At 54.2% G+C, this 26386-nt stretch overlaps 1 protein-coding gene and 1 long non-coding RNA gene across 2 annotated transcripts; one reads left to right on the top strand and one right to left on the bottom strand.

Annotated features, from left to right (window-relative positions):
* Positions 1 to 2145: 2145 nt before the first annotated feature.
* Positions 2146 to 20573, bottom strand: P2RX1 (purinergic receptor P2X 1). The gene is made up of 12 exons (XM_066263001.1): positions 20437 to 20573; positions 9024 to 9171; positions 8668 to 8739; positions 8140 to 8209; positions 7796 to 7892; positions 7402 to 7482; positions 7009 to 7150; positions 4911 to 5038; positions 4373 to 4463; positions 3896 to 3961; positions 3477 to 3578; positions 2146 to 3365 (listed from the first exon to the last, which is right to left on the bottom strand). The coding sequence occupies exons 1-12, from the start codon at positions 20571 to 20573 to the stop codon at positions 3300 to 3302; spliced, it is 1200 nt and encodes a 399-aa protein (XP_066119098.1). The 3' UTR covers positions 2146 to 3299.
* On the top strand, positions 20525 to 25073 carry LOC136326695 (uncharacterized). Its single transcript, XR_010729505.1, has 3 exons — positions 20525 to 20626; positions 21137 to 21323; positions 24831 to 25073. It is a non-coding gene; the product is annotated as an uncharacterized lncRNA (long non-coding RNA).
* The last annotated feature ends 1313 nt before the right edge of the window (positions 25074 to 26386 follow it).

The raw sequence follows: 26386 nt of genomic DNA, 5'->3' as shown, positions 1-26386 counted from the left end.
CTCTTGGGAGCTCCTTGAGGGCAGGGACTGTGCCTGACTAACCCAGCACAAAAAAATCAAAATACGTTTATCAAAAGAATTGATATGGTAATTAGGGGGTGGGATATGTGGGGTTGGAGTTCGGGAAAGGAGGCTTGGCCAGAGAAACAATATTGGAAGTTGTCAGAAAGTACCCATAGTTGTATGTAGAGCAATGGGAAAGGGTGCCATAACTCAGAGCAGTAAAGCAGGGGCCAAGGACAGAACATTTGCTTTTAAGGCGGAAAGATTTCTGTAGCAGTTTTGACTTAGGCAACAGAAATCCCACATAAGAGCCTCAGGGAAGACAGTCCTGGGCTGGTATGTCAGTTGTGCTGGACACACACTTTCCAGATGTGGCTCTTTCCACTTACTGCTCCAGCAACCTCTGGGGTATAACACTTATCCTTGTGGTTCAGGATGGTGGCTAGTGCTCCAGCCATCACATACGCACTCCAGGTAGTGGGATGAAGACAAAGGTGAAGAGGAAGAGGGCAAAGGATCCATACCACCTCTCTTTTAAGGAAAGTTCCCAGGAGGTGTCCCATGACAATTTCACATATATTTCATTAGCTGAAACTTAGTCACATGACCTGACATAGCTGCAAGAGGAGGTTGGGAAATGCAGCTTTCATTTTCAGTAACTCCATATTCAGCCAAGAACCATGGGTTGCATCACTATAGAGAGAGCAGATATCAGGACACTTGGTGACTCCACCATGGAAAGAGAGGATAGAGCACTACCGTGTGCCAGTCTCTGTGCTGAGCACTTTTTATATCTTATCCCAACCTGAGTAGAGGCGGTTATTATCCCTGATTCACAGGGGAGGCTTGGCATGTTAAGCAACTTGCCTTAAGGACACACAGTAACCAGAGGCAGGGCTGCAATTGAAACCTGTCTTTTCCCTGCACACCTGGCTGGCTAGAAAATCAGGAGAGGGTCAGTCCTAGAAACTGCTGGAAGGAAACCTTTCAACAAAAGAGGACTTGGTCAACAGTGTCGGAGGTGGACAGGCCACGCAGGGTACAGCTAAAGTGTCTGCTCAGATTTGGAAACAAAGGCTGCCAGTAACTTGGCAAGAGCATCTAGAGGTAGGGTGGGGCTGGGGGCTAATTGCGGAGTGTTGGACTCAGAGGGAAGTGTAGACTGGACTTTCTGTAAGGGTAGCAGTGAAGGCGGAGATCCTGACAGCTACAGGATGAGGCACAGAGGGGAGCCAGTGCAGGAGTGGGAGCGGGGAGAGGCAGCCTTTGCTGGGGAGCTCTCCGGATTGGGTAGAAGGGTTGGATACAAAAGAGGAACCCTCTACTCATTCAGGAGATGCAAAAGCAGGTGTGTCTGCAGAAGGAAGACAGGGAAGGAGAGGGAGTTCCTGTCTTGTAAAATCTGAAGTATGGTTCTTGGCTGGGGAGGAGGGCAGAAGGCCAAGGGCCTGCAAGCCTGTGCTTTCCAACGTGGTAGCCACTAGCCGTGTGTGGTGATTTAAATGAATTAAAACTGAGTAAACTAAAACATTCCATTCCTTGGTTGCACTAGCTACATTTTAAGTCCTCAGTGGCCACATGTGGTTAGTAACTATTATATCGGGCAGCACAGATGGAAAATGTTTCATTATTACTCTTGGACAGCACTGGTCTAGACGGAGCATGGTGATGGGGGTGCCCCGAGACCCGGCCCAGGCTGCCGGTCATGCCCACAGCAGGGCCCTTGGAGAATCCTTCCACACTGTCTTCATTGAAGACCTTCCTGCCCTCTTTGGGATTCCCTCAGAGCTCCCTCCTGGGACCGCTGGCCCCTTCCTCACCTCTGCTTCCATGAGGATACTCCTGAGGTTGGTTCTGCTTGTCCCAGTGCCAGGCCTCCTACCGCATGGGAGGGGCTGTGGAGGATTGGGAAGAGCTCCAGTGTTCAGGGCTTTGCCAGGACAGTGGCCCATGGATGGAGGTAGCCAACCCCCAGGACTAACCCTGCTAGGCTCAGGGCAAAGTGTCATCTCATTCCCACCCACCAATAGATCCAGAAGGACCTCAGAGATCACTCTGTTCAACCCCACAGTTCACAGATGGGGACTCTGAGTTTCAGAGAGAGCTGGGAAGAAAGCACAGGAGGGGTTTGTCCTCATTTCTTTTATTGTTGTATTCCATCCCTTGCTTTCCCCAGACCTTGTGTTCAGGCAGAGCTGGGCAGGCCTTGGGAGCTGGGGCTGGGCCACAGGCAGGGAGCCCAGCGTTTTGCTCAGGCTCCCACCTGAACAGAGGTAGCTGAGTAAGAATTCACAGCTGAAGGGGCTGTCCTGGCCTGACACACTTGGAGAGAAGCATTTCCCATGGACGTGACATGGTATGGACCAGGGGGTTGTGCTTGGGGGTGTAGGTGTGTTCAGATGGGTGTGTTAGCAGGGCCCTAGCTGTTCAAATACAGTACACAGTGTGGATAGAAGGGGGACGTGCATTCAAGTGAGTGTGCACATCGGGGGCATGTGCACAAAACTCTATGTGGCTGTGAGCACATCACACACCTGCTCACTACCGGCACCTGCCAGGTGATGCTGGCCTAGGCTGTCTGATAGCTGATCAGGAACATTTTAAATGCAGGTCCTTAAGACGGCCTGAGGAGCTTGCTGCCCTTGCAGTTCATGTGGCCAGCCTCGGAGACTCTGGGTCACGAGGTCTGGGGCAGCCCAGGGGCCTGTGTGGTTGATAAGCTCCCCGCAGCAGTCTGAGGCCCATGAGAAACAGGGCTCAGGCACAGCTCTCCAATCGACCTTTCAGTGGGGCTGAAAATATTCTGTACTGTCTAATATGTCAGCCACCAGCCACATGTGTCTACTCAGCATTTATAATATGGCTAGTTTGAGGTACAAGTTTCTATTTTATTCAATTTTCATTAATTTAAATTTAAATAGTCACCCGTGGCTAGTGGCCGTCAAAGGGGACAGCACATGCCTAGGCACGGACAGGGGGATGGAGGGCCCAGAGAGGGAAGCACGAAGCTCCAGTTTAGGAGTGTGAGCGGGGCCCCGCCGGCCCCAGCACCTCCGCAGCGGGAGAGGCTGGGCTGGGCTGAGGGTCTCCTGGCAGGGTGCAGAGTTGGAGCCAAAGCTCAGAATTGCACAGGTCTCTCCCAGTGTCCACCCTGAGCTGCCGGCAAGCTAGTGTCTGCCTAGCTGAGAGGGCAGGAGAGTCCCTGAGCAGACCCCTCTACCATGGCTGGGACCCCACCAGAGCCCCCACTTAAAGCCTCATGCTGCTGCGTCTAGTCAGGAGTCCGGGGCTGAGGGTCAGGACATCTTCATGTTCTCCTGCAGGCCCAGGGTGGAGCTGGTGGCCGCAGGGTCGCGCTCGCCCTGTGTGAGCATTGGGGGGATAAAAGTCAGCTTCAGGGGAATGGCTGACTCTTCACCAGAGTTACAGGGGCCTGAGGCCTCTGAAGGGCCTGACTCAGAGAGTTCTCTTACCACCTCTGGCCCCATGTCCTCCGCATACTTGAACTTCTTCTGCTTGTAGTAGTGCCTCTTGGGCAGGATGTGGAGCAGCAGCAGGTCACAGAGGACCGTGGCCTGGGGACCAGAGCATGGGGATCCTTACTGACTGTGTGACCCTGGCTGCATTCTGCCCTCCGCAGATCTCAGGTCCTGGGAGGGGCTGAGACCCTGCAGATCCCCTTGGGGGACCGAGACTGCCCCATCGCACCTCTGTCCTGCCCTAGCTTTGGGCCTCAGTTTCAGACATACAGTGGCTCTCGGGAGCTGGGGTGGGCTCAGTGAGGATGGACAGTTACAGTCAAGTTATGGGGTGAGACACTTGTTGCTGCTACTAAGATGTGGAAGAGGAGAGACTGACCCCAGCACAGTGACCCCATGTGCCCAGCACTTACCACTCCGAAGATGCCAATCCCAGAGCCAATGGTAGTCATTGTGGGGATGATGTCAAACTTCCCAGCCTGGTGGAAGGGGGGTGAGAAAAGGGGTAACAGTCTGAAGGGCCCAGTTGGACAAGTCTTCCTCAGAAGCCCTAAGGCCAGGCCTGGGGCCAGGGGGCATCCTCCTGCACTGTCAGCTGGCCCCATAGCCCACTGCCTGGGGTTCGGCTCTACATCGTGACTCAGCTGCTGGTCAGGAGCCCTGGGTTTTGATCTTGGCTCTGCCTACCTGGGCACCGTGAGATTAGTGGGGGAGGTGTGGCCAGAGGCTCGAAGCCCTACCCTCAACAGTACCCAAGCCCATATGTTATTAGGAGAGCTGCTGTATGAGGTCCACACAGCTCTCTGTTGTCTGTAACTGCAGGTGCCCAGTAGGTGCTCACAGGACCCGGGAGTGTGTCTCTGCTGGCTGCCCTGCACACTGACACTCACCTTGCCGTCCACGAGGATGTCAAAGCGAATTCCAAACACCTTGAAGAGGTGCCGGTGGTTGGTCCCGTTCTCCACAAAGTACCTGGCAAACCTTGGGGAAGGGGTGGGGTTGCAGGGGAGATGATGGTGAAGCCTCTTGGGTCAGGATCCCAGAGCACCAGGAATGCAGGGGCCCTCAGAGGTCCGTGAGGACAGCCCCCACCCCGACCCCAACTTTATAGAGGGGGAGCCACAGGCAGGATCCCAGGCCTCACTCTAGAAATGCTCTACTGAACCCTCACCCTGACTCCCGGTGGCAGCAATCTTCCAAGCCAATCCTGGCCGGGTCGGCCTCAAGGAGACCAAGAGCCAGGGGTGGGGCTCAGGCCTCTAAGACCTTTCTCTGCTGGCTCCCTGCTCGGTCACTCCAGGAAGACAGGAGCTGCCCAGGCTCCTCTGCTCCCTTCCCAGGCATACTTGCTTGCCCTGAGGGTTCTGGGGGGTATAAAAGCCCACAGGACTCCAGGGAAGGGGACACTGGTGGGGGCCTGGCAGGCACCTGAAGTTAAAGCCTTGAGACAGATTTTTCTCCTCATACAGCCCATGGAACGCGTAGACGGGTTTGCAGTGTCGTACGTGCCAGTCCAGGTCACAGTTCCAGTCGATGGTGATGCCTATCACCCCGCCCTGCAAGGACACAGGCATGTGAGGGCCGGGGTTTCCGTGTCAGTACACTACTATCTTACAGGTGGTGCCCGTAGTCTCTTGAAGAGGGGACATTATCTGGCTCAAAGAGCGATACTGAGAAACTGCTTCAGGGTCGATGTCCTGTCACCCTTGCTGTCCCATCTCCCAACCATCACCCTCCAACTTTCTGACAGTTTCTAAAACACACCCACTTGGGGCTTTCGCACCCGCAGTTCCCCCTGCTCCCCACAAGGCTGGCTCTTGCTCGTTCTTTGCTTGTGACCCCTACAAGGCCTGCCCTGACCACCAACCCAGTCTAAGATCTGTCCCTTGTCATTCCCTCTGTGTTTTCTTCAGGAACATTTGTCGCTTTTAATCATATGTTTATTTTGTCTGATTATTTATTAATACGTTTCTTCGAAGGCTGTAAGCTCCATGAGGGTGGGGTTGTCTTTCATTCCCTGACTCCCAAGTTTCTAGCACAAGCCGTAGTGCGGAGGCAAGTGAATAGTTGTTGAATTAGAGAGAGAGTCTGTAAAGACTTGGGTTCGGAGGAAGAAACTGGAGAAAGCAAAGCTCCTTCAGGCTAGGCAAGGATCAGGGACAGGTAGGGGCGGGCTGAGCAACAGGAGGGTCCGGACATGGTCGGAGCAGGGCAACTAGGTGGTACGCCAATACCCATAGAGGATGGTGGTGGGTGAGAAGTTCCTAGGGGGGGTGGCATGGAGATTCTCAGGGATAGGGAGCCCTAACATTCAGCTTTCCGGTCCTGTGCGTCACTACAGTGTAAACCTCCTCCAGAGGTGGGAAAACTAGGTCCAAGGGCCACCTTTGTTTACCTATTGTCTGTGGCTGCTTTAGCAGCTGACCTGTGTAGTTGAAGCAGAGACCATGTGGTCTGCAAAGCAGAAAATACCTCTGGCTCTTTAAAGACAAAGTTAGCTGACCCCTATTCTAGACAAATGCATTGTGAATTTTTGTATGTGCACGATGTCACAGAAAAGGGGCTGATTTCCATCCCAGAATAAATGACGCAGGAACAGGATAATAACAACCACATGGGAACACAGACACAGGTGGCCACGTGGCGGTGGCACTGAAGTGCTGTCCCACTCCTATACTATTGCTGCCTCCACTTTGCAGGCACAAAAGCTCAGACACAATGAAGGTAAGAGATTTGTCTGAGGTCCTGCGCTTTATAGCAGTGCTAGTCAACCTGGTCCCTACCGCCCACTAGTGGGCATTCCAGCTTTCATGGTGGGCGGTAGCGGAGCAACCAAAGTATAAATAAAAAAGATAGATTTAACTATAGTAAGTTGTCTTATAAAGATTTATTCTGCCAAACTTAGCAAAAATCCGACATAAAGTACTTGGTAATTATTATTACTTTAACTTGCTGTAACTCTGCTTTATAAATTTTATAAGGTAAAGTTAATTACCTACTTTATAAATCAGCATTACTGTGGAATTGTGGGCGGTTAGAAAATTTTACTACTAACAGAGATACAAAAGTGGGCGGTAGGTATAAAAAGGTTGACTCCCCTGCTTTATAGGGACAGAGATGGGATTTGAACCCAGACAAGTCTATATTCCTTACAAGATACTGCTTCTCTCAGAACCCCAGGTTGACTGTGTGGGTCTTGGCCTCTGGAATTCCCAGGATTTCTCAGGACCAAGGGCCATGGGATTCAAGGGGCTTTTATCTACTAGTTTAAGAACAGTGAGAGTTCAGCAGACATCCAGGTGACAACATCTGCCCACGTCCATTCATTCTGGGCACTTCCTCTGTGCCGGGTGCATGCCAGGCCCTGAGGAGAGGCAGGCCTGACCCTGTTTCCCCAATGTTAGGGGATAAATCCATTATACTTGTCCCACACCAGGGAGGCTGGCAGCTGGATTAATAGCCTGAAAAGCCTTTATGGGCTTGATGATCCCAGGCCCCAGCCCTCTCCACCCGCCTGGTACAATACCTTCTCAGCCAGGGTGCTGAAACTCTGTCCTGACTCTTTTGCCACATAGCCGAGATTAAAGACAGGACACAGTGGGTGTGAGATCTTGTGATAGAGGCACCTCTTCATGTAGGTGGCATCCACCTCCTCCACTAGGTTGCGCCTATAGAGCAGAGGGCATTGGCGGCAGCAGTCTGCCAGCTGGGAGGGTGCCCACCATGCCCTGAAGCTCTATGGGTCCCTCATGGGTTCCAGGAAAACCCCTTCCACAGCCCTTAGAGACCAAGGGCAGCCCACCCCAGGGGCCCACTTCCAGAGCTAAACCTGCAGGAGCAGAGGGTGACAGAGGCAGTTGAGAGTAGCAGGAGCAGCCTCAGGGAGCCACCCACATATGTGCCCACTTTTCCCACGAACCTGTTGACCTCGAAGCGTGGGAAGCTGATGCTGTTCTTGATGAAGAGAGTGAAGTTCTCGGCCTCTCGGAGGAGGGCAGGGCTAAAGGAGACCATACTCACTGACCACCTTCCCCAGGAGTGCCCGCGCACCCACCCACCAGCGTGGCGTGGTGTGTGTAGGTGTAGGGGGTGGTGTGAGAGCCTGTAGGGTCCTCCTGTGGCCTTGGGTGAGTAGAGGGTGGGTATCTTGCGATGGTGGACTCTCAGGTCCCTTGATCAGGGGCCGGGGGTCTTTGGCCTGGGCTGTGCAGATGGAGAGAGGGTGGGGTATCTGTTCCAGGATACGATCCAGATGCCCCCCTGCCTGGGCTTGGGGACCCTGCTCTCAGCTCCCTGGAAGGATAAGGCGTTACCGTGGGATGTCATCATCCACTTCCACAGGGCACCAGCCAAAGATCTCACACGTCCGCACGGTGTCATTGAAGGCCACACACTTGCCCGTGCGGATGCCTGGAATGGTGGAGAAACCCCTGGATGCCCACCCGAAGGTGGGGGTGCAGAGGAGGCCCCCAGGCCCCACCCCTAAGAGTCCCCATTGATGAGGCACACAAAAGCAGAAGCCTGGGGACAGAAACACGGCTGGGATAGGCAGCCCAAGGTCAGGATGACAGGAGGGGAGAGGGCAGAAAGGGCTTCCTGGTGGAGGAAGTCTGGAGCTGAAAGGGGCTACGGAGGGGTCGGAGGAGGCCGGCCTTACCTTGGGCCTTCCTCTCTGCCTTCCCCGGGGTACAGCCGCTGTCATCCTTGCATGTGCCCCCTTCCGGATGCTGGGGGAGGGGAGAGCAGCTGGCCCCAGGCCCCTTGGCTAGGATCCTGAGAGGAGCCCCTCCCGCCCCCAGGGCCCTAGGGAGGGTGTGGGGCAGAGTCTCAGAGGCCTTTGGGGGGACTCTTGCTCAAGGACCCTTCCCCCAGAGCCCTCCTAGGAACCCTCTGGGCTCGTGCCCAGCTGCCCCATTGCTGATGCCAGCTGGCAGGGGGTGGAAAGGTTGGGGCTTGTAGGTGGAGCAGGCATAGAAGCTCAGCATCCTCCTTGGCACCCAGCTGGGAGGGAGCCTCAGCACCTTCACTGGTGGCCTGTTACTTTATGTAAACCCATGCTGAAATTGCACCACTGGGCCCCTGCAGGAAGCCTATCCAGCTCCATCTTCAACACCCAAGGGGACCTCCTCTTCCATGTTAATTTCCCTTTCGGGCTGGAGAGGGAGGGATGGGTAGCAGTCCTCACCTCTGCACAGTAGCCCTGGGCCTGATGGGGGGTTGCGATGAAATTGGTCATGACCACGAAGGAGCTGTCCCCCTGGAAGTGAGGGGCAGGACTTGAGCTGGGAGAGCAGCCCCAAGAACCCGAGCACTGCCCGGCAGCTCCCAGAACCCCCGTGACATGCAGCACGGCACTCCATGCCCCATGAGCTCAGAGTGGGATGGCAGCAGCGGGCTGTTTCTGCCCCTCACTCACAGTGAGGGAAACCGAAGCCCAGGGAGAGATAGGAGCTGACTGGTCCCACAGGGAGATGGGACAGAGGCCAACCCAGCTGGGAGCCAGACCTTGTGGGTGGAAGGTGTATCCTTAAATTAGCTCACCTGGGCCGGGAAGACGTAGTCAGCCACATCCCAGACCTGGGGGCCCAGGCCCGGGAGCTGTGTCACAGCCAGACCCTTGAGTTTCACAGACACGCTGCTGATGAGGCCACTTGAGGTCTGGTAGCCCTTCTCGTAGACGAAGACCCACCTGCAGAGAATTCGGAGCAGGGAGGTCATTCAAGGATGGCATGTGGGTATGTGTGCCACTGCCATTTCTGGTACCAGCTGGACAGGTCAAGTCCTTTCCTTTTCCCTCCCAGATGCATTTCTGAGCGCCTCTCTGCTTCTAAAGCTGCATCTTGGGCTGGAGGCTGGAGAGCCTCACCTGCTTCCCCAAAATGGCCAGGGCCTGAAGTTCCACCATTCTTCTCACTATGAAAATACTAACTCCCAGGGAGGAGAACCACTGAAAGCCTCTTTCAGATCCTTTTCCAAGAGCAAAATTTGCTGGCGCCTGAAAGCCAAGCTTCTTGAACCCTAATCCTCATTCAGAGTCCTCCTTCCTCCCCGAGGTCCTCCCACTGAGAAACGGCACAGCGTGAAGGCCGAAAGCCTGGGAGCATCTGGCCCCAGTTGAGGCCACTGTGGGAGTGGCTCAGGCTGGAGGCCTCCCAGTTTTCTTGGGGAATTCTGGCCTCCTCTTCCCAGCATGGAGAACCCCTGTTCCTTTGGGTTCTCCACTTTCCATCTGGCAGTTTCAGCGGGGCGACTTCCCTCTTAGCCCCAGGGGCAGGCACGTGATCAAGGCTTGCCACTCTTTGTTCCCTCACCCTAGCAGCAGTGATGGGGCTAAGGATGGACACATGACATGGAGTTTCTGCAATGAGGCCAGAGTTTTTCTTGGAATTACTGGGAAAGAGATATCCTCTTTGCTGGGTGGCTAAGCAAAGTGGCTACAAGACCAAGATTACGGTCAGTTATTTTTGCTGCCTCACAGAGTAAGCTTGAAAATGAAGCCAACTTGGAGGACAGCCAGGCAGGAACTGGCGAGGGGGAGACTCCTACAGTGTTGTTTTAGCCCCTGGAACCAGCCATACCTAAAAGCATGAAAAATCTACTTCTGGACTTTTCGGTTACATGAGCTAATAAATTCCCTTCCTTTATTTAAGCCAGTTAAATTCTGTTTCTGTTGCTTACACCTAAAAGTCCTGAAACGCTTCTCTCTGGAGTGTGGTTCTCTCCCTCAAGGGCAGACTCTTCATGGTGATTCATGTAACTCTTCGTGCGTGCGTGCGTGCGTGCGTCCACAGTGCCCATCAGAGTGTGGAGCCTTGATTCCCCCGGGGGCAAATCTGTGAGCACACCTATGGGCCGGTCCGACTGTGGGCAGGTATACTTTTATGCACCCTTCACCCCTCACTCTGCCCTTAGCGCCCTTGTCCAAGTGGAGCTCAAAGCCCCTCTCCTGTGCCTTAGAGCTCAAGCTTGGTGACAGAATTCTCCGGGCCTCTTCGTCCCAGAGTCACCGCTAGCATTCTAGGACCTGTCATTCTAATCCAGGCCCCAGGAAGGCAGCCCACCAATGTCTTCCTTTCACTTCCCATAGTGCACTCCTCTTTCTTCAAGTCCTTCCCCGTCTTGGCACTGGAGCCAAGCCACGGGCACCTCTAAGTCTAAGCATGGTCACTACTGCCCCCTGCAGGTCCCAGACCCCTGGGTGAGGCATGACAAAGGCTCCCTATTCTCAGTGTCCTGAACCTGTCTCACTGCCTCCGGCCCCATAAGGGAAAGTGGAGCATCACCTATTCCCCTCACCCTCCTTAGATTTCTTCCTCCAGGATGGCCTCTGGCTTTATGCTCAAGCTCAAAAGAGCTATTGGGAAGTGGTGTGGAACCTGCTTCATATTCTGAGCTCCCTGCAGGAGAGGTCACTGGCCTCTCTCTTGGCACCCCGATCCTCAACGTCAGCCTCATTTCTCTCTTTGCCTAATATCAATTCCTGACAATATACTATAGATGAGAAAACTGAGGCCTGGGGAACATCTTTTCTGAGTCAGAGGCAGACCCCAGACTCAGGGCCGCCAGCCCAGGACTCTGCCCCCCTCTGCTGAGCATCAGTGTCTATCAAGAACCAGAAGTGGGGAGCAGAGGGCAGGCAGCAGAGGCACACAGAGGCCAAACATTGGGGCTGATGCAGCCGCTCTTGTATTTCTGCCCTGGGTTTGTCAGCCCTGGGGATCAATGGGAAAAATCAAATCTGGCATTGGCCTGGCCTGCGGTGGTGCAGTGCAGAGAGCATCGACCTGGAACACTGAGTTCGCCGGTTCGAAACCCTGGCCTTGCTCAGTCAAGGCACATACAACAAATGATCAGTGAACAACTAAAGTGAAGCAACTATGAGTTGATACTCCTCATTCCTCTCCCTATACCTCCTCTCTGTGTAAAATCAATAAATAACATCTTTAAAAAAAAATCTGGCATCAATGACTTCACTTCTGATCATGATAGAATGACCATGGTGCCAGACCCACACCTTCAAAGCCTTGACCCAGCCTTGCTGTCACCACTCTGGGAGGCCACCGTGGGGACCTGATGCCAAAAACACCAGCATGTTTAGAAGTCCCTCCCTTTCCAGAAATTCTCTTTCTATGTCCTTCTCAGCAAAACCCTATCATGAGTCGCTCTTCTCCAACAGTCCCTCATGGGAGAGGCCACATCTTGGAATGGCCAAGAGGCCTCTGGGGCACAGAGGCTGAGGTTCAGGTATCAGCACTGCCAGTGCTGATATGTTCAGGTATCCAGCCGTGTGGCTTCTGGCTAAAGACTAAACCTCTCGGCCCTGGCCGTTGGCTCAGTGGTAGAGCGTCTGCCCAGCGTGTGGAAGTCCCAGGTCTGATTCCTGGCCAGGGCACACAGGAGAAGCACCCATCTGCTTCTCCACCCTTCCCTCTCTCCTTTATCTCTCTTCCCCTCCCACAACCAAGGCTCCATTGGAGCAAAGCTGGCCCGGGCACTGAGGATGGCTCCATGGCCTCCGCCTCAGGTACTAGAAGGGCTCTGATTGCAGCGGAGCAACGCCACAGAAGGGCCGAACATTGCCCCCTGGTGGGCATGCCAGTTAGATCCCAGTCAGGCACATGCGGGAATCTTGTCTGTCTGCCTCTTCCCACTTCTCACTTTGGAAAATACCAAAAAAAACCCACAAAAAACTAAACCTCTCTGAGCCCTGGCTTTCTCAGCAAAACGAGGTGATGCCACCTAGCACAAAGATGCTGTTCATTCAGCAATTATAAGCAAGGCCCATCATGCATGAGCAGTGGGCAGGGTCCCAGGAAGAAGAGTCTAATTGTTTGGGGGATGTTCCTGTGAGTTTCCTTTAAAGAAATTAGCACACATGGGCACATAATAAACAACCCTATTTTCACTGTCTTTACTCTGCCTTCACCGATTCTTTCAATGTCCATCTTCCCATGCCCTGGCCTCCACTCCCAGCCCACGCAGAACCCGTGTGAGCCATCACAGACACACTGTATTCCAGGTTTCTAGCTCCACTCTTTTTTTTTTTTGTATTTTTCCGAAGCTGGAAACGGGGAGAGACAGTCAGACAGACTCCCGCATGCGCCTGACCGGGATCCACCGGCACGCCCACCAGGGGGCGATGCTCTGCCCCTCCGGGGTGTTGCTCTGTCTCGACCAGAGCCACTCTAGCGCCTGGGGCAGAGGCCAAGGAGCCATCCCCAGCGCCCGGGCCATCTTTGCTCCAATGGAGCCTCGCTGCAGGAGGGGAAGAGAGAGACAGAGAGGAAGGAGAAGGGGAGGGGTGGAGAAGCAGATGGGTGCTTCTCCTGTGTGCCCTGGCCGGGAATCGAACCCGGGACCCCTTGCACGCCAGGCTGACGCTCTACCACTGAGTCAACCGGCCAGGGCTCTAGCTCCACTCTTTATCTCCCCCGAAACTCAGTTCCACACATTCATTTAGTCATTCAATAAATATTTATTTATCAAGCCCTTACTATGTGTCAAGCACTGTTCTAGGCAATAAAAATACAAGAGTGAACAAAACAACTCAAAAGTCTGCACTCAAGGATCTTACATAAATATCTACGTCGCCCAATGCCTTGCGACACACATTCCTTCCCCTGTCCTGCCTCCTGTCCCAGACATCCCACAGATACCTCAAACTTCAGTCAACCCTTTGGAAAAAGTCTGGCAGTTCCTCAAAAAGTTGAACATGCAATTCCCATTTGACCCAGCAATTCCATTCACAGGTATATGCCCAAGAGACCTGGAAACATATGGCATGCACAAACTTGTACATGAGTGTTCACAGCAACATCATTCATGAGAAACAAAAGCAGAAACAAGCAAATGTCCACCAGCCTGTGAGTGGATAAACAAATGTGGTGTATGCGCACAGGGAATATTCCATAAAAAGGAAGAAAGTATTGGTACATTCTGCAACATGGCTGAACCTTACAAATAGTATGCTAAGTGGAAAAAAACAGACCCAAAAGACCACATATTGTATGATTTTATTTATATGAAATGTCCAGAATAAGCAAAGTAGAGTGTGGGAGGGGGAATGGAGAGTGACAGCTAAGGGGCACAGGCAGGTTTTTGGGGAGAGTAGTGAAAATGTCCAGAATTAGATAGTGGTGATGGTTGCACAAATTTGGGATTACACTAAAACCTAGTGAATTGTATATTTTTAAATGATGAATGTTATAGCATGTAAATTATATCTCAAAGCAAAATTTCAACAGAACCAACCTAAATATTTCATTGGCCCACAGAATTTGCTTCTCTGGTACCCTCAGGAAGGATGGCACTAGACCAGGGGTCGGAAACCCTTTTGGCTGAGAGAGCCATGAACACCACATATTTTAAAATGTAATTCTGTGAGAGCCATACAATGACCTGTGTACGTTAAGCATTATCCAATAAAAATTTGTTGTTGTCTTGGAGGACAGTGGTGACTGGCTCCAGCCACCCACAACCATGAACATGAGCCGTAGGAAATGAATGGATTGTAATACATGAGAATGTTTTATCTTTTTAACGTTATTATTATTATTATTATTATTGTATTTTTCTGAAGCTGGAAACAGGGAGGCAGTCAGACAGACTCCCGCATGCGCCCGACTGGGATCCACCCAGCACGCCCACCAAGGGGCGATGCTCTGCCCATCCGGGCTTCGCTCTGTTGTGACCAGAGCCACTCTAGCGCCTGAGGCAGAGACCATGGAGCCATCTCCAGCGCCCGGGCCAACTTTGCTCCAATGGAGCCTTGGCTGTGAGAGGGGAAGAGAGAGACAGAGAGGAAGGAGAGGGGGAGGGGTGGAGAAGCAGATGGGCACCCCTCCTGTGTGCCCTGGCCGGGAATCAAACCCGGGACTTCTGCACGCCAGGCCGACGCTCTACCACTGAGCCAACCGGCCAGGGCTATTATTTTTTTTATTAAAGATTTGTCTAAGAGCCAGATGCAGCCACCAAAAGAGCCACATCTGGTTCGTAAGCCATAGGTTCCCGACCCCTGCACTAGACCAACTCAGTTCCCAGGCTTAACACCTGGGCATCATTCTCACGCCCTCCCTGTCTTCGTGCCCACATTTTTTGGGTCTCTCCATCTTTCCTGTCCTCTCTTGGCGTTCCTCTGAGGACCCAGAGGGGTTTACTGTAAGAGGCTGAGAGGAGCTGGGGCAGATGCTGGGGTGATGCCGGGGCAGCTCTGGCATGGAGGTCGGGGGACAGGTCGTGTGCCTGGTGGGGCACAGGGTACAACATGGGCCACAGGCAGGAGTGGACCAGACCTGGCACATGCTGTGGGCAGAACAGACTTGGGGAGGGGCAAGACCAAACTCCAAGTCAGAAGAGACTAAGGTCAGAGCTGGGCCCGTACTGGGGGCTCGGAGGTTAACCAACATGCAGTCTACAGACAAGTCAGGCTGACAATTTGTGTTTTTAAGTTTTTGAATGAGTTGCCAATCTCACTCAAACCAAGAGGTTCCTTTCACCCATAAATTCTAAGTTCCCACTACTCTGAACAAGTCGGAAACTCTGGTCATGCTGGGCACGCGTTCCCCCTGCAGCGATGTTGGGCAGAAGCTGAGCAGTGGCCACCCTGGTGCAGGGCCTGCCAGGATGAGGACCTCTGTCTTCCATGCTCACTGCTTCTGCCTTGGCCTCATCTTCTTCCTTTATCACTGCTGAGCCTTCGTAGCTGTCCTGCCTCTGGCCTCCACCCCACCCCAGCACTGTCTGCCCCAGGCCTTCCCCTGCTAGACACCCTTCCACGGCTCCCACGGTCTGCAGGAGACAGGCCATGTTCCTCAGCCCAGTGTTCAGAGGCCGGAGCCAGTGGCGCCTGCTCACCTCCTCTCCCTTGGCTCCTCTCATGCTCCCCCAGCATAGCCCTAATGACTCTTTCATTGTTCCTTTCCTGCCCCAGGACCTTTGATCACATTCTGCTTTCTAGCAGGAGTGCTGGGATCAGGTGCACATACAACTGGGCTCCACCAATCAACGCATCCATTTCCTTGGCCACAATGATTGGTTCTGAGACAGGTACATGACCCCATCTAGGCCAGTAAGAGTTGGACCCAGGACGTTTACTGAAACTCTGGAGATGTTTTTGTGCCCCAGGGGAGGCTAAACTGGTGGAATATCAGTGTAGAATTGCTGGGGGCAATATTGCACTTCGAGGAAGGATGGAGAACCTGCCTAAGAATAAAGCCTGAGCATGAAGCTCGCCAGCGGAAGACAGAGCTGAGAAGAGAAGATTCTGGCTAACTTCACTGGAGAACCCAAAGGGGGCCAACCTGAGCTCCTCATCTCCTGGGTGAGACAGTTAGGACTTGCTCCTCCCGTGGCCTCAGGCCTCATCGTGGAGGATCAAGCCAGGCCTGAAGCCAGCATTGATTTTTTTGGTTGATTTTCATATGTGCCTTGACCAGGCAAGCCCAGGGTTTTGAACTGGTGACCTCAGCATTCCAGGTCAATGCTTTATCCACTGCGCCAGCCACCACAGGTCATCAGGCTTGCATTGATTTCTCAGTTACTTAAGTCAATCAGTATCTCCACTCTTCCTTTTAAATACGGTTTGATCAGGTTTCTGTCTCTAGGAACAAAAGGAGTTCTGGCTAATTCATCCTGACCTCCTTGCTCTCCTTCTGCCCACCCTGTACCCCACCCCTGTCCCATGGAGCCCAACACAGCACCAGGCACAGAAAGGATGTCGTAGAAATGTCTCCAGATACGTTTCTCCCGGCAATAATTTGTATCTGTCCCTATCCCTGGTCGGTATGCTCCAGGATCCATTTGGAAATCTCAGAAGCACATGATTTCAAGAGCTCTATGTGGGGGCGCAGGAGACGGGTAAGGACTGAGGTGAGAAGAGAAGAGGCCGGGTAGGGTGCTGAGGAAAAGCCCCCAGACTTTTGTCACCTCCTCCAGGAAGCCTTTCCAGCCTCCCCTCCCCAAGCACATTCACAAATTCCCCTTAGGAATGTGTGTGCCACGCTCCTGTGTGCCAGAGAAAGATCCTTATCCTCCCCAACCAGAACAACCCCAGGCAGGGACATGTGTCAGTGCACCCCTTTACAGGCCTGCTAGATCACGGATGACAGCCCCCTGCCTGCACATCTCCAGTTCCAGAGAGCTCATTACTGCACAGCAGACAGCTCTAACTACAGGTTAACCACCACAATGTCAGCCCCAAAGAATCTTTGCTCAGCCTGCCAGGATCTCGGGCCCACCTGCTCCCTCCGCGTGCCCTGGACTTCCTGGAACAGTGCGCTAGACGGAGAACACAGCTGCAGTTCCCCGCCTCGGAAGCTTGTCAGGTTCTCAGCATCTCAGCCTGTCTGCCTCTGTCTCAGTAACCCTCTCTCTCTCTGTTCCTAAGTCTCAAAGCCTGTCTCTTCATCTGAGTGGTTGTGCTCCAGTGTCTGTCCCTCTGTTCAGTTCTGTCTCTATGGGTGCCCACTCCCTACCTGGGCTGTGCCCTGTCTCTGGTGTCGAGAGTCTGGCATTTCTCCTATGCCCCATCTGTCCCCCTGTAACACCCAGAAGCCTTGGACAGAGGTGTGTGGGGGGGGGTCGGGGGAGGGTAATTAAAGAAAGGCTGTCCTTACCTGACCTGTGGTGGCGTAATGGATAAAGCATCGACCTAGAACACTGAGGTCACCAGTTTGAAACCCTGGGCTTGCCTGGTCAAGGTACATATGGGAGTTGATGCTTCCTGCTCCTCCCCCCTTCCTTCTCTCTTTCCTCTTTCTCTAGAAATGAATAAATAAAAATCTTTAAAAAAAATAAAGTCTGTCCTTCAGTGGTGGGATTCAGCCCATTAGTGCTAGTTCACATCAAAATTAGATACCTAATTTTTGTTGAGTTCGGCAAACCGGTTGTTACAATGGCACTTGCAAGCAGGGTTCTCTTTAAGGTGGGCGCCTGGGCACTTGCCCAATGTAGAAATCACAAATTTACATTCCTTATTCGGGTTTTTTTTTTTGTGTGTGTGTGTGTGTATTTTTCTGAAGCTGGAAACGGGGAGGCAGTCAGACAGACTCCCACATGCGCCTGACCAGGATCCACCCGGCACGCCCACCAGGGGGCGATGCTCTGCCCATCTGGGGCGTCGCTCTATTGCGACCAGAGCCACTCTAGCGCCTGAGGCAGAGGCCATGGAGCCATCCCCAGGGCCCGGCCATCTTTGCTCCAATGGAGCCTCGGCTGCGGGAGGGGAAGAGAGAGACAGAGAGGAAGGAGAGGGGGAGGGGTGGAGAAGCAGATGGGTGCTTCTCCTGTGTGCCCTGGCCGGGAATCAAACCTGGGACTTCCGCATGCCAGGCCGACGCTCTACCACTGAGCCAACCGGCCAGGGCCTCATTCCTTATTCATTTTTAACATTCATCTGCGCAACAATGTATTCTAAGTGCCCGTAGTAATGTTCGTTCCATCCATAGGTGAAAAAATTTGCAAGTGAGGATGCCAATCAAGAAGCAATATAGAAATACCTTAAATAACAATTTTATTCTTTTTTTTTGTCAGGTGTTATTTAATATTTTTAACTAATATTTTAAAACTCTTTCTTATAACATAATCTAGTTTTGTGTACCTCTTTTATTATTGTTATTTAAGTATTAAATGCATGAAATAATAAACTACCTTTCAGTATATATTTTTATATATATACTTAAAACAGTCATTAGGGCAGAGAACCGGTTAAATTATTTGAATCCCACCACTGCTGTCCTTACTTGGGAAAGAGAAATTGTTGAAACTCTGTATAATGCCTTTAGAAGGGTTTCCCCCACCCCTGCTCGGTGGAACAGTTGGGAAACTGAGGACTGAGAGAATAAGACCAAATCCAGGCTGGCTTCAGGGTGTAGCAGTGGGCTCCTAGCAGAGGGGTCAGTGCAGCTGTGGGCAGTGACCAGACGAGGGCGCCAGAGACAGCAGGAGTCACAGCCCAAGCAGGAGCAGAAGGCTGGACTTGAGGGTGGGACTGAGGGGTGTTGGGAGGGACCCTGCATTCCTGGCTCTGCTCAGTGACTCGGGAGGTCAGTCTCCCTCCCTAAACAGGTTTCCCTTCCAGGATATCGAGGCCGACTTTGGAGCCACACTGTTGGATTCAAATCCTGGTTCAGCCTCTGTCTAGCGGCGAGATCCAGGCTAAATACTCAGTGTCTCTCAGCCTCACTGATGCCAAGGAGACCACATCTATTTAGAAACTGAGTAGAGCTTCTTGGAGGGGGGGAGAAGGAGGGAGGGCGCGAGGTCACTGGAGTGACCGTGCTCAGGACTGAACGGTAGCTTGAGGCATATGCTGCACAGGGTAGGGTGGGAGGGCTGTCCCTTCCCCTCTGACAGTCTGTGATCAGCACACAGGAGGCCCTGACACTGCTCCCAGTGCTGACCTGAAAAGCAGACAGAGGGAGCCATCAGGGTCAGAGTGAGGACAACACTCTCCCAGCCTCCGGGTGAGGGGTGAGCGCGAGAAGTCTTTCTTCCCTGCGGGGTCAGAAGTACGTCTCCCGTCTCACGGTGCAGTTTCTGGCCTGTCGCGGGTCAGGCATCACACCACCAGTGCTCCATTAGATAGGAGTCCTTGTAAGGTGGGAGAGGGGAAGGCAGAGCTGAGGCCCAGCGGTCAGGAGGCCTCCCTGTGACAGGGACTTACGGCTGACTCACTGGGTGACCTGGAAACCTCACTGCTCCTCCCTGAGCCTCAATCTCCCTCACAAGCTCAAATGACATTGTAGATGTCACACTGGTTTATGAATAGGAGAGAGGAAGAAGCCGAAAGGTGTCATTCCCTGGGCCTGGCTAGGTGGGGCAGAGGGAAGGCTGTTTTGGATGCCACAGGTCCTGGGGGAACAGGACTCTGTTAAGCCAGCCTGGGCTCCAGTCAACAGTCCTGGTTTGGCCCTGCAACAAAAATGGGGACATGGAGACCAGAGGGGCAGGGGCCTCAGAATCACACAGCAAAGTCAGGTGGAGGCTGCCAGCCACCCCAGACTCCCCAGCAGGGGTTGAGCTCCCTTCAGTGGCCCTGGGGCCTCCGAGAGCCCTCTGAAGAGTTCCTGTGAGTAGACATGATGCCCCCCACAAGGGGGCACATGCATTAGGCACCCAGCTACCTCAGCCACAGGGCATGGACATGTGGGCACCCCAACACATGAGGGCACATGCACCCACAGAGAGCTCTGGGTATGACACACATGCATCCACATACCACACACACACACGTGTGCTCACACAAGCCGCTGCCAGGCCAGCCCTGGCCCCCAGGATAGCCAGACTGATTTCAGGAAGACGGCCTTTGCATGGTCGCCAAATTATCCAGGCTGCAGAGGAGTCCCACCCTGCTTCTGTCCCTTACTCCTGGGACAATGGGATAGGTCCCAAGATGTCCAGAAAGGAGCTGTCATCCCTGAGACCAGAATGACCTCCAACCTTTGCCTGATAGACTCCCATTAAGGCATCAGGTGTTTCAAATTTGAGGATTTCTCTCCTCCAGAAATCTCAGATATCCCAGGATGCCCCTCATTCAGGCAGGGCCCGTGGGAGCAGGGCCTGTCGGATAGGGTGTGGCCTCTCTCAGTACAGGCCTGGTTTAGCTAGGAGGTCAGAGGTAGAGGGACTCTGGCTGTGGCTCACTGGGGCCCTGGCCTCCAAAGCCACTCACCGCTTGAGGGAACTGTCACTAGTGTCAGTTCCTCAGAACCCAGCAGCTTTGCATCTTGTTCACCGGAAGACCCAGGATGGCGTTGCTTGCCTCTCTGTGCCTCGGTTTCCCCAGCTCGACAGTGAGTTAGCAGGCTTGCATTCCTTCTCAACAGTGCCATGGTTTGTCAGGAAGGATGACAACACTTGGAGAGGAAGAGGGGCTCCTGGGAGTGATGGGGGGCGTCCCAGAGCCTGGAAGACAGGCCTGGGTATAAGAGGGTCGCAGGGAGGGGGCTAGACTCACCCAACAACGTAGACCAGAACCACCAGCTGGATCAAGCGGAAGATGACGCCCACCTTCTTGTTGCGCACGAGCACCATGCGGGGAGTGTCGTACTCGAAGAAGAAGGCAGCCAGCTCCTCCCGGAGCCGCCGTGCCATGGCGGCCTGCCCGCGGCTGATCGCTGAGCCCCTGCACAGCCTTTGCTCTCTAGGTGAGCAAACACCCTCGTTCACAGCAGTTTCTAGGGGCTTCCAGCGCCTCACAAAGGGCAGGGCAGGGCAGGGCAGGGCAGGTGGGGTCAGAGGTCAGGAGTCAGAGGTCAGTTGGAGGCTCTTGGGCTAGGAGGGAGAATCCTTGGATGCCAGAGCAGCTTTTGCTCCCTGGCAGGCAATAGACTGTTGGACAGCCGCGCCTGTGGACAAATAAATTCCCAAAGATGGATAGGGGCGGGGCTGGTAGGGCCACCCAGGCCCAACCCCCTCTGCCCCTCCTGGCTCCGCCTGGACCCTGCTTGGCCTCCGGAAACAGGAGCTGTTGGCAGGAAACCACAGGCCACCCATCACAAGGGAAAGATAAAGCTGTCAGCCCCCTGTGAACCTGGCAGAACAGGACTGGGGGCTCTGGCCAGGGCTTGGGTGGAGCGGCTATAGGATAGAGCCCTCCCCAAACCAGGGACCCATCCCCATATCCAAACATCCTCCCCACCCTACCTCTTCCCCAGGTGGGGAGTCCAGCCCCTGGGGCCTACAGCCAGGAGGGCAGAAGAGGAAGGAGGGCTGCTTCCGGTCCAACTGCCTGACACTTCCGGAGCCGACGGCAGGACCCCCCATCATTGTCTTTGTAGGCCGCCTTCTATCCACTGTCCCCGAGTCCAAGCCTGGCCTGTGCCCAGTCACCCTCAGCGTCAGGTTGGCATCTCCCTTTCCACCTCTCCTACCATCTGCCCTGTCCCAGCCACACCTCCACCTCCCCGCGATGAGCAGAGGGAGGCTGATGCCCAGACAGGGCAAGGGCCACATCTGCCACACATCACTGTTGGGCTCCCTAAGACCCAGCTGGGCAGGCCTTACATCGGCCGGGCCTCAGTTACATGCCTAGCTCTGCCACCTGCTGCCTCTGGGGGCTTTGCTAAGTTATGTGTCCTCTCCAAGCCTGCTTCCTTATCTGTGAAATGGGGACAATAATGGGATTTCCCTAATGGCTGACAATACTGAGTTCAGAGAACTTGAAGCCACTACGGAGCTTAGGGCACAGCCCCTCTGCAGTCTCTGCCCTCAACCCCACCCCAGGCCCTGAAGGCAGGGGTCCTGGGATTCGGATGGGGTGGGGGTCCTTATCAGGTCTCAGAACCCTTAGCGCTGGAGGCCTCCCTCAAACCCCACCTCATTTGCAGATAAAGACAGTGGCGCTCAGGAAGGAGAGATGAGTTGTCCAAGCTCACCCTGGGCTGTATGAAGGACCTGGTTGAAGCAGAAAAGCCTCTTTGGCTGGCCCTCAATCTAAGCTGAGTGTCCTTAGGGCTTCCTCTGAAGATGAGATGAGCCTGGGTGTCCTCAGAGCCTCCTTGTCCCCAAGTCCAAGCTGCCTCACTCTGAAGGCTGATAGGAGTCTTCTTCCTGGCACGCAGGCTTTTAGCTAGGAAATCGTCCCGGGCAGGGAGCCAGGCCCTGGGCTGGGAACCCCAGCTGCCTGTCCAAGTAGAGCCACTGCTAGACAGCCAGGGGCCCCACAGAAGGCAGACCAAGGGCCCCTTCCAGCACCCCGGGTCGGTTCCCCCGTCAGACGGATCAGCCTCACCCCACACAGAATTCCTGCATTCCTGCCAATCTCGAGCTCAGCGGTCCGTCCGACGCCACCTTCAAGGGGGCCAGTAAGAACCACATCCTGGGCTTTTCTAAGAAAAAACTCAGAGATGCTGGGACCAGAGCTGTGGTGGCCACAGCTCCTCAGCCTGGTCTTGACCCCAGACAAAAGGGCCTGTCCCTTTCCCAGCTGACCCTAAGGCACTTGGAACAGCAGGCCTCAGGATATGACCAGCTTGCAATGGGGAGTCGGGTGGATGCTGCCACTGTGTCTGAGCCATCTCTGTGTCCACTCACACATCCCCACGGGGACACCACGCTCAGGAGGGTGGCAGTTGCTAAATAAGGGGAGGAAGGGGGAGAAGGAAAGGGGAGAGAAGGGAAGGGGGAGGGAGAAGAAGGGAAGTAAGTCAGGCAGTCATTCTCCAATCAGTGCCTGTCCCTTCCACACCATTACCATGACCTCCTCCTCTCCTTCCCACCTCACTGCTTCTCCTTCTCCTCCAAGGATCTAGGCTTGCTGAAGGGCAGATGGACCAACAGACAGATGGCCTCCCCTGCCCGGCTAAATTTAGCAGCTCTGTGGCGTGTGGAGGGGGCCTGTGCCCTTCCTGGAGGCTAGCCCGTGCCTTCAAGGGGGTCTGCACAGGCTCCAATGGGTCCCCTTAGCCCAGGGGTCCCCAAACTTTTTACACAGGGGGCCAGTTCACTGTCCCTCAGACCGTTGGAGGGCCGAACTATAAAAAAAACTATGAAAAAATCCCTATGCACACTGCACATATCTTATTTTAAAGTAAAAAAACAAAACAGGAACAAATACAATATTTAAAATAAAGAACAAGTAAATTTAAATCAACAAACTGACCAGTATTTCAGTGGGAACTATGGGCCTGCTTTTAGCTAATGAGATGGTCAATGTGCTCCTCTCACTGACCACCAATGAAAGAGGTGCCCCTTCCGGGAGTGCGGCGGGAGCCGGATAAATGGCCTCAGGGGGCTGCATGCGGCTGCGAGCCGGGCCGTAGTTTGGGGACCCCTGCCTTAGCCGCTCAGACAGACTTGCTTGGGGTGCACACATGTGCTGCTCTTAGCCTCAGTTCTGACTCTGATAATCAAAACACAAACTGGCAGGGAGGACTGTTTCATTGGGGTTGTTATCACATCCAAAGTGTGTCCAAAAGAAAAAGAAATAAAAGCAATTACTTTTCTCTTCCCAAATCTCTTTTCTTGCTAATAACTCCCCAAGAGAAACTGATAAGGTCAATGTCTCATTAGTTCTAAGATGCACCTTTCCATCCGAGGCCTGTGCTTTCCTGCCCCTGGACCCAACCCCAGCATTCTGGGGACAGACACCTGTGTTTATTCTAGGCATTGTGGAGGGGGCGGCCCAGAGGTGGCCAAGGTGGGGGTAAGAGTTTATAGGGACACAGTGTCTTTGCACTCGATAGGTTTTTTTAAAACAGCCCCATGAGGTAGGTGCCAGAATGTTATTTTACAGAGATAAGGAAACTGAGGCTCTGTGAGTTGAGTGCCTTGCCCAAGGTCACACAGCAAGTAGTTCCTATGCCTGCTGGTGGCCAGGACAGAGACTCCCCAAAGTCTGAGAGCTTGGCCCAGTGCCCACCCCAAGACTCCAGCACTTGGGATTCTCCAGACCAGCCTTATAAGCCCAAAGGCCGGGTGGCCAGCCTGGGTACTGGCCGGGCCTTGTAGGGAGACAAGGCTGTGCTGGCAAGCGCTCGGCCCCAGGACAGCCTCCCCTGCCTGGCTAAATTTAGCGGCTCTGTGGAGTGTGGAGGGGGCCTGTGCCTATCCTGGAGGCCAGCCCAGGCCTCCAGGGGGTCTGCACAGGCTCCAATGGGGTCTCTGTAGCCACTGAGAGTTTCCAAGGTTGCAGGTGTTCAATCCAACTCTGCCTATAGAGTTCAGTCCAACCCCCCACACCATCTGGGCCTCCCTTGGTGTCCCAGGGAGTCACCCAATGCCAAAGCCCACCAGAGGCCGCTGGAACAGGGCCCTGCCCCTCCCCCCCCAATGTAGACTGTCTAGGAAGTTGGGGAGTAGGCATCTGTGGTGTGGCTGCAGCAGTGGCCCCCAAGGTTGACTTCGCCCCTTTGCCCAGACCTTACATGGCTTCTCCGGCTTCTTCTACCCCCTGCTGCTCTGAGCCGGGATTGGCGGGAGCCCCTCTCCTGAGTATCTGAGGCATCACCCTCCCACCACCTCCCCTTCTGCTGCCTTTGGGCCACTTCCTCTTGGCCCCCGGCCTCTTCCTACCCCTGGGATGTGGTTAGGAACACTGAGCACCCCTTAGGAGGTTGGTGTCCTCCCCATCTACTGAGGATGCCGACAGCTTGGCACCCACATAGTAACTGTGTGCCCCCCCCCACCCCCACACACCGCCTCCGGCTCCTTTTCTTCTAAATCAAACTGTAATGAGCTATATACTTTATATACAATTCAAATGTATGCATGTTAGGCACAGTTTGCTGAGTTCTGACAAATGCATGTAACCCCTGCCCATCACCCTAGAATGTTCCCTTCTGCCCTCAGCTAGCACTCTCTCCAGCCCCCGGCCCCTGGCGAGCTACAGATTTGTCTTGTCTTTTCTAGAACTTCACGGAGGTGGAATCAGTGTTCACTGCCTTTGCGTCTGCTTCGGTGACTCAGCCCCGGGTTTGAAGCGCCTCCCATGCCCCTGCTGCTGCTGCTGCTGCTGCATCTCTGGGCTCGCTCCTTTCATTGCCCAGAAGGGTTCCGTTGTGTGGACACACTGCTGTCTGCCCCTCCCCTGTTGGTGCGCATTTATTTGGGCTGTTTCCAGTTCAGGGTTATGATGAATAAAGCCGCTATGGACACCTGGGTTCAGGTCTTGCATAGACGTATGTCTTCGTTTTCTGTTTTCGACCCCCCATTTCTCCCAGTGCAGCCCCCGGTGGGTCCCTCCTGCCCCTGTGAGGGTGTGGCCCGGGGGCGTGGGGAGCTGAAGCGGGCAGAGGAAGGCCGTGAGCATGCTGGCAGCTGCCACTCCTGAGCCAGTGGGAAGCGTGCTGGGGCTGGCCCTGGAATTCCCTCCTGCCCCTGGCGAGCGGTGCTGAGGTGGGGAACCTCTGTTTACCTTGGCTGCTCCATCTTGGCCTGCCGAGCTCCAGGCTATGGGCTGGACAAGGCCAGACTCAGGCCAGCCTGGCCGTGAGCCCCAGTGGTGGCTGGGAGCACCAAAGCCGGCCCACCTTCTACGGAAGCCCCCTAGCTTGTCTTAGCTCCATGCGCTGTCCATCCACCATGATGTGGCCAGCCAGATGGTCAGACTCTCAGGAACTGCGGGCTGCCTGTCTGTAGGATGAGCCCTAACCCCTGCCTGATCCATCTCATGGAGATGATTGAGGGCCCTGGAGATGAGGTTGAAAAAGGCTTTGTGATCTCAGAGGTCTTCTAGATGGACCTTGTAGAAGGGAGAATTCTGCTGCCCACCCTTGGCTCTATGCCCCCGATCTTGCCCCGTCATCCCAACTAAACCCTGGCAGTTCCTAAAGGCAGGCCCCGTCTTCTCAGCTCCAGCTGGCTTCATGGATGTGTGACCCATGCAGTCACACAGGAGCCTGTGCTCAGAAAGGCTCAGTGCTTGGTTTAAGGCTCTGCTGTCATTGTTATGAAATTCTTAATTTTTGAACAAGGGTCTCAATATTTTCATTTTACAGAGTCCTACAAAAGTATGTAGTCAATCCTGCTGCTGGCTGTGTGGGCAGCGCCTGCGTTGAAAAGATACGGAACCTTCAACAGTGAGTCTGCCCTCTAGAGGGTAACAAGGGGACGTGAGAACATGGCTCTTCCCTCCCCAGAGACCCTCCTCCCAGGGGGCAGGGCCACCTGGGTGAGGCAGAAGTTGATCTCAAGCAACCTGGCAAAGGCCCCCCAGACAGTGTAAACCAAGAGAGAAGCCTTGGAGACATACATTTGAGCTGGGCTTAGAGGGCAGGTAGTGGGTGGCACCCTGGGGTTCGAGAGGAAGGAAACAGAGCGAGACTCGGAGACACAACCTACAGAACAGCCAAGGCTGGGGCCCTCTGTGCAGCGCAGGAGCCCCTGATGGTCAGGCTCCTGGCCCAGCTCTGCCTTGGGCCAAGCTTTGAACCCCTCCCAGCCTCAGCTTTCTCAGTGGTGACGTG

This window comes from Saccopteryx bilineata, chromosome 2 (genome assembly GCF_036850765.1).
Source record: "Saccopteryx bilineata isolate mSacBil1 chromosome 2, mSacBil1_pri_phased_curated, whole genome shotgun sequence".
Lineage (NCBI taxonomy): Eukaryota > Metazoa > Chordata > Mammalia > Chiroptera > Emballonuridae > Saccopteryx > Saccopteryx bilineata.
Note: the sequence above shows the minus strand (reverse complement) of the source record. Positions and strands in the feature narration are given on the sequence as shown.

Coding starts and splice junctions, on each gene's coding strand:
- P2RX1 (XM_066263001.1), bottom strand. CDS start 20,573: ATGGCACGGCGGCTCCGGGAGGAGCTGGCTGCCTTCTTCTTCGAGTAC. Junction 3,962..4,372: donor ACATCCTCGTGGACGGCAAG/GTGAGTGTCAGT, acceptor CCCTTCCACCAG/GCTGGGAAGTTTGACATCAT. Junction 3,366..3,476: donor AGGACATGGGGCCAGAGGTG/GTAAGAGAACTC, acceptor ATGCTCACACAG/GGCGAGCGCGACCCTGCGGC.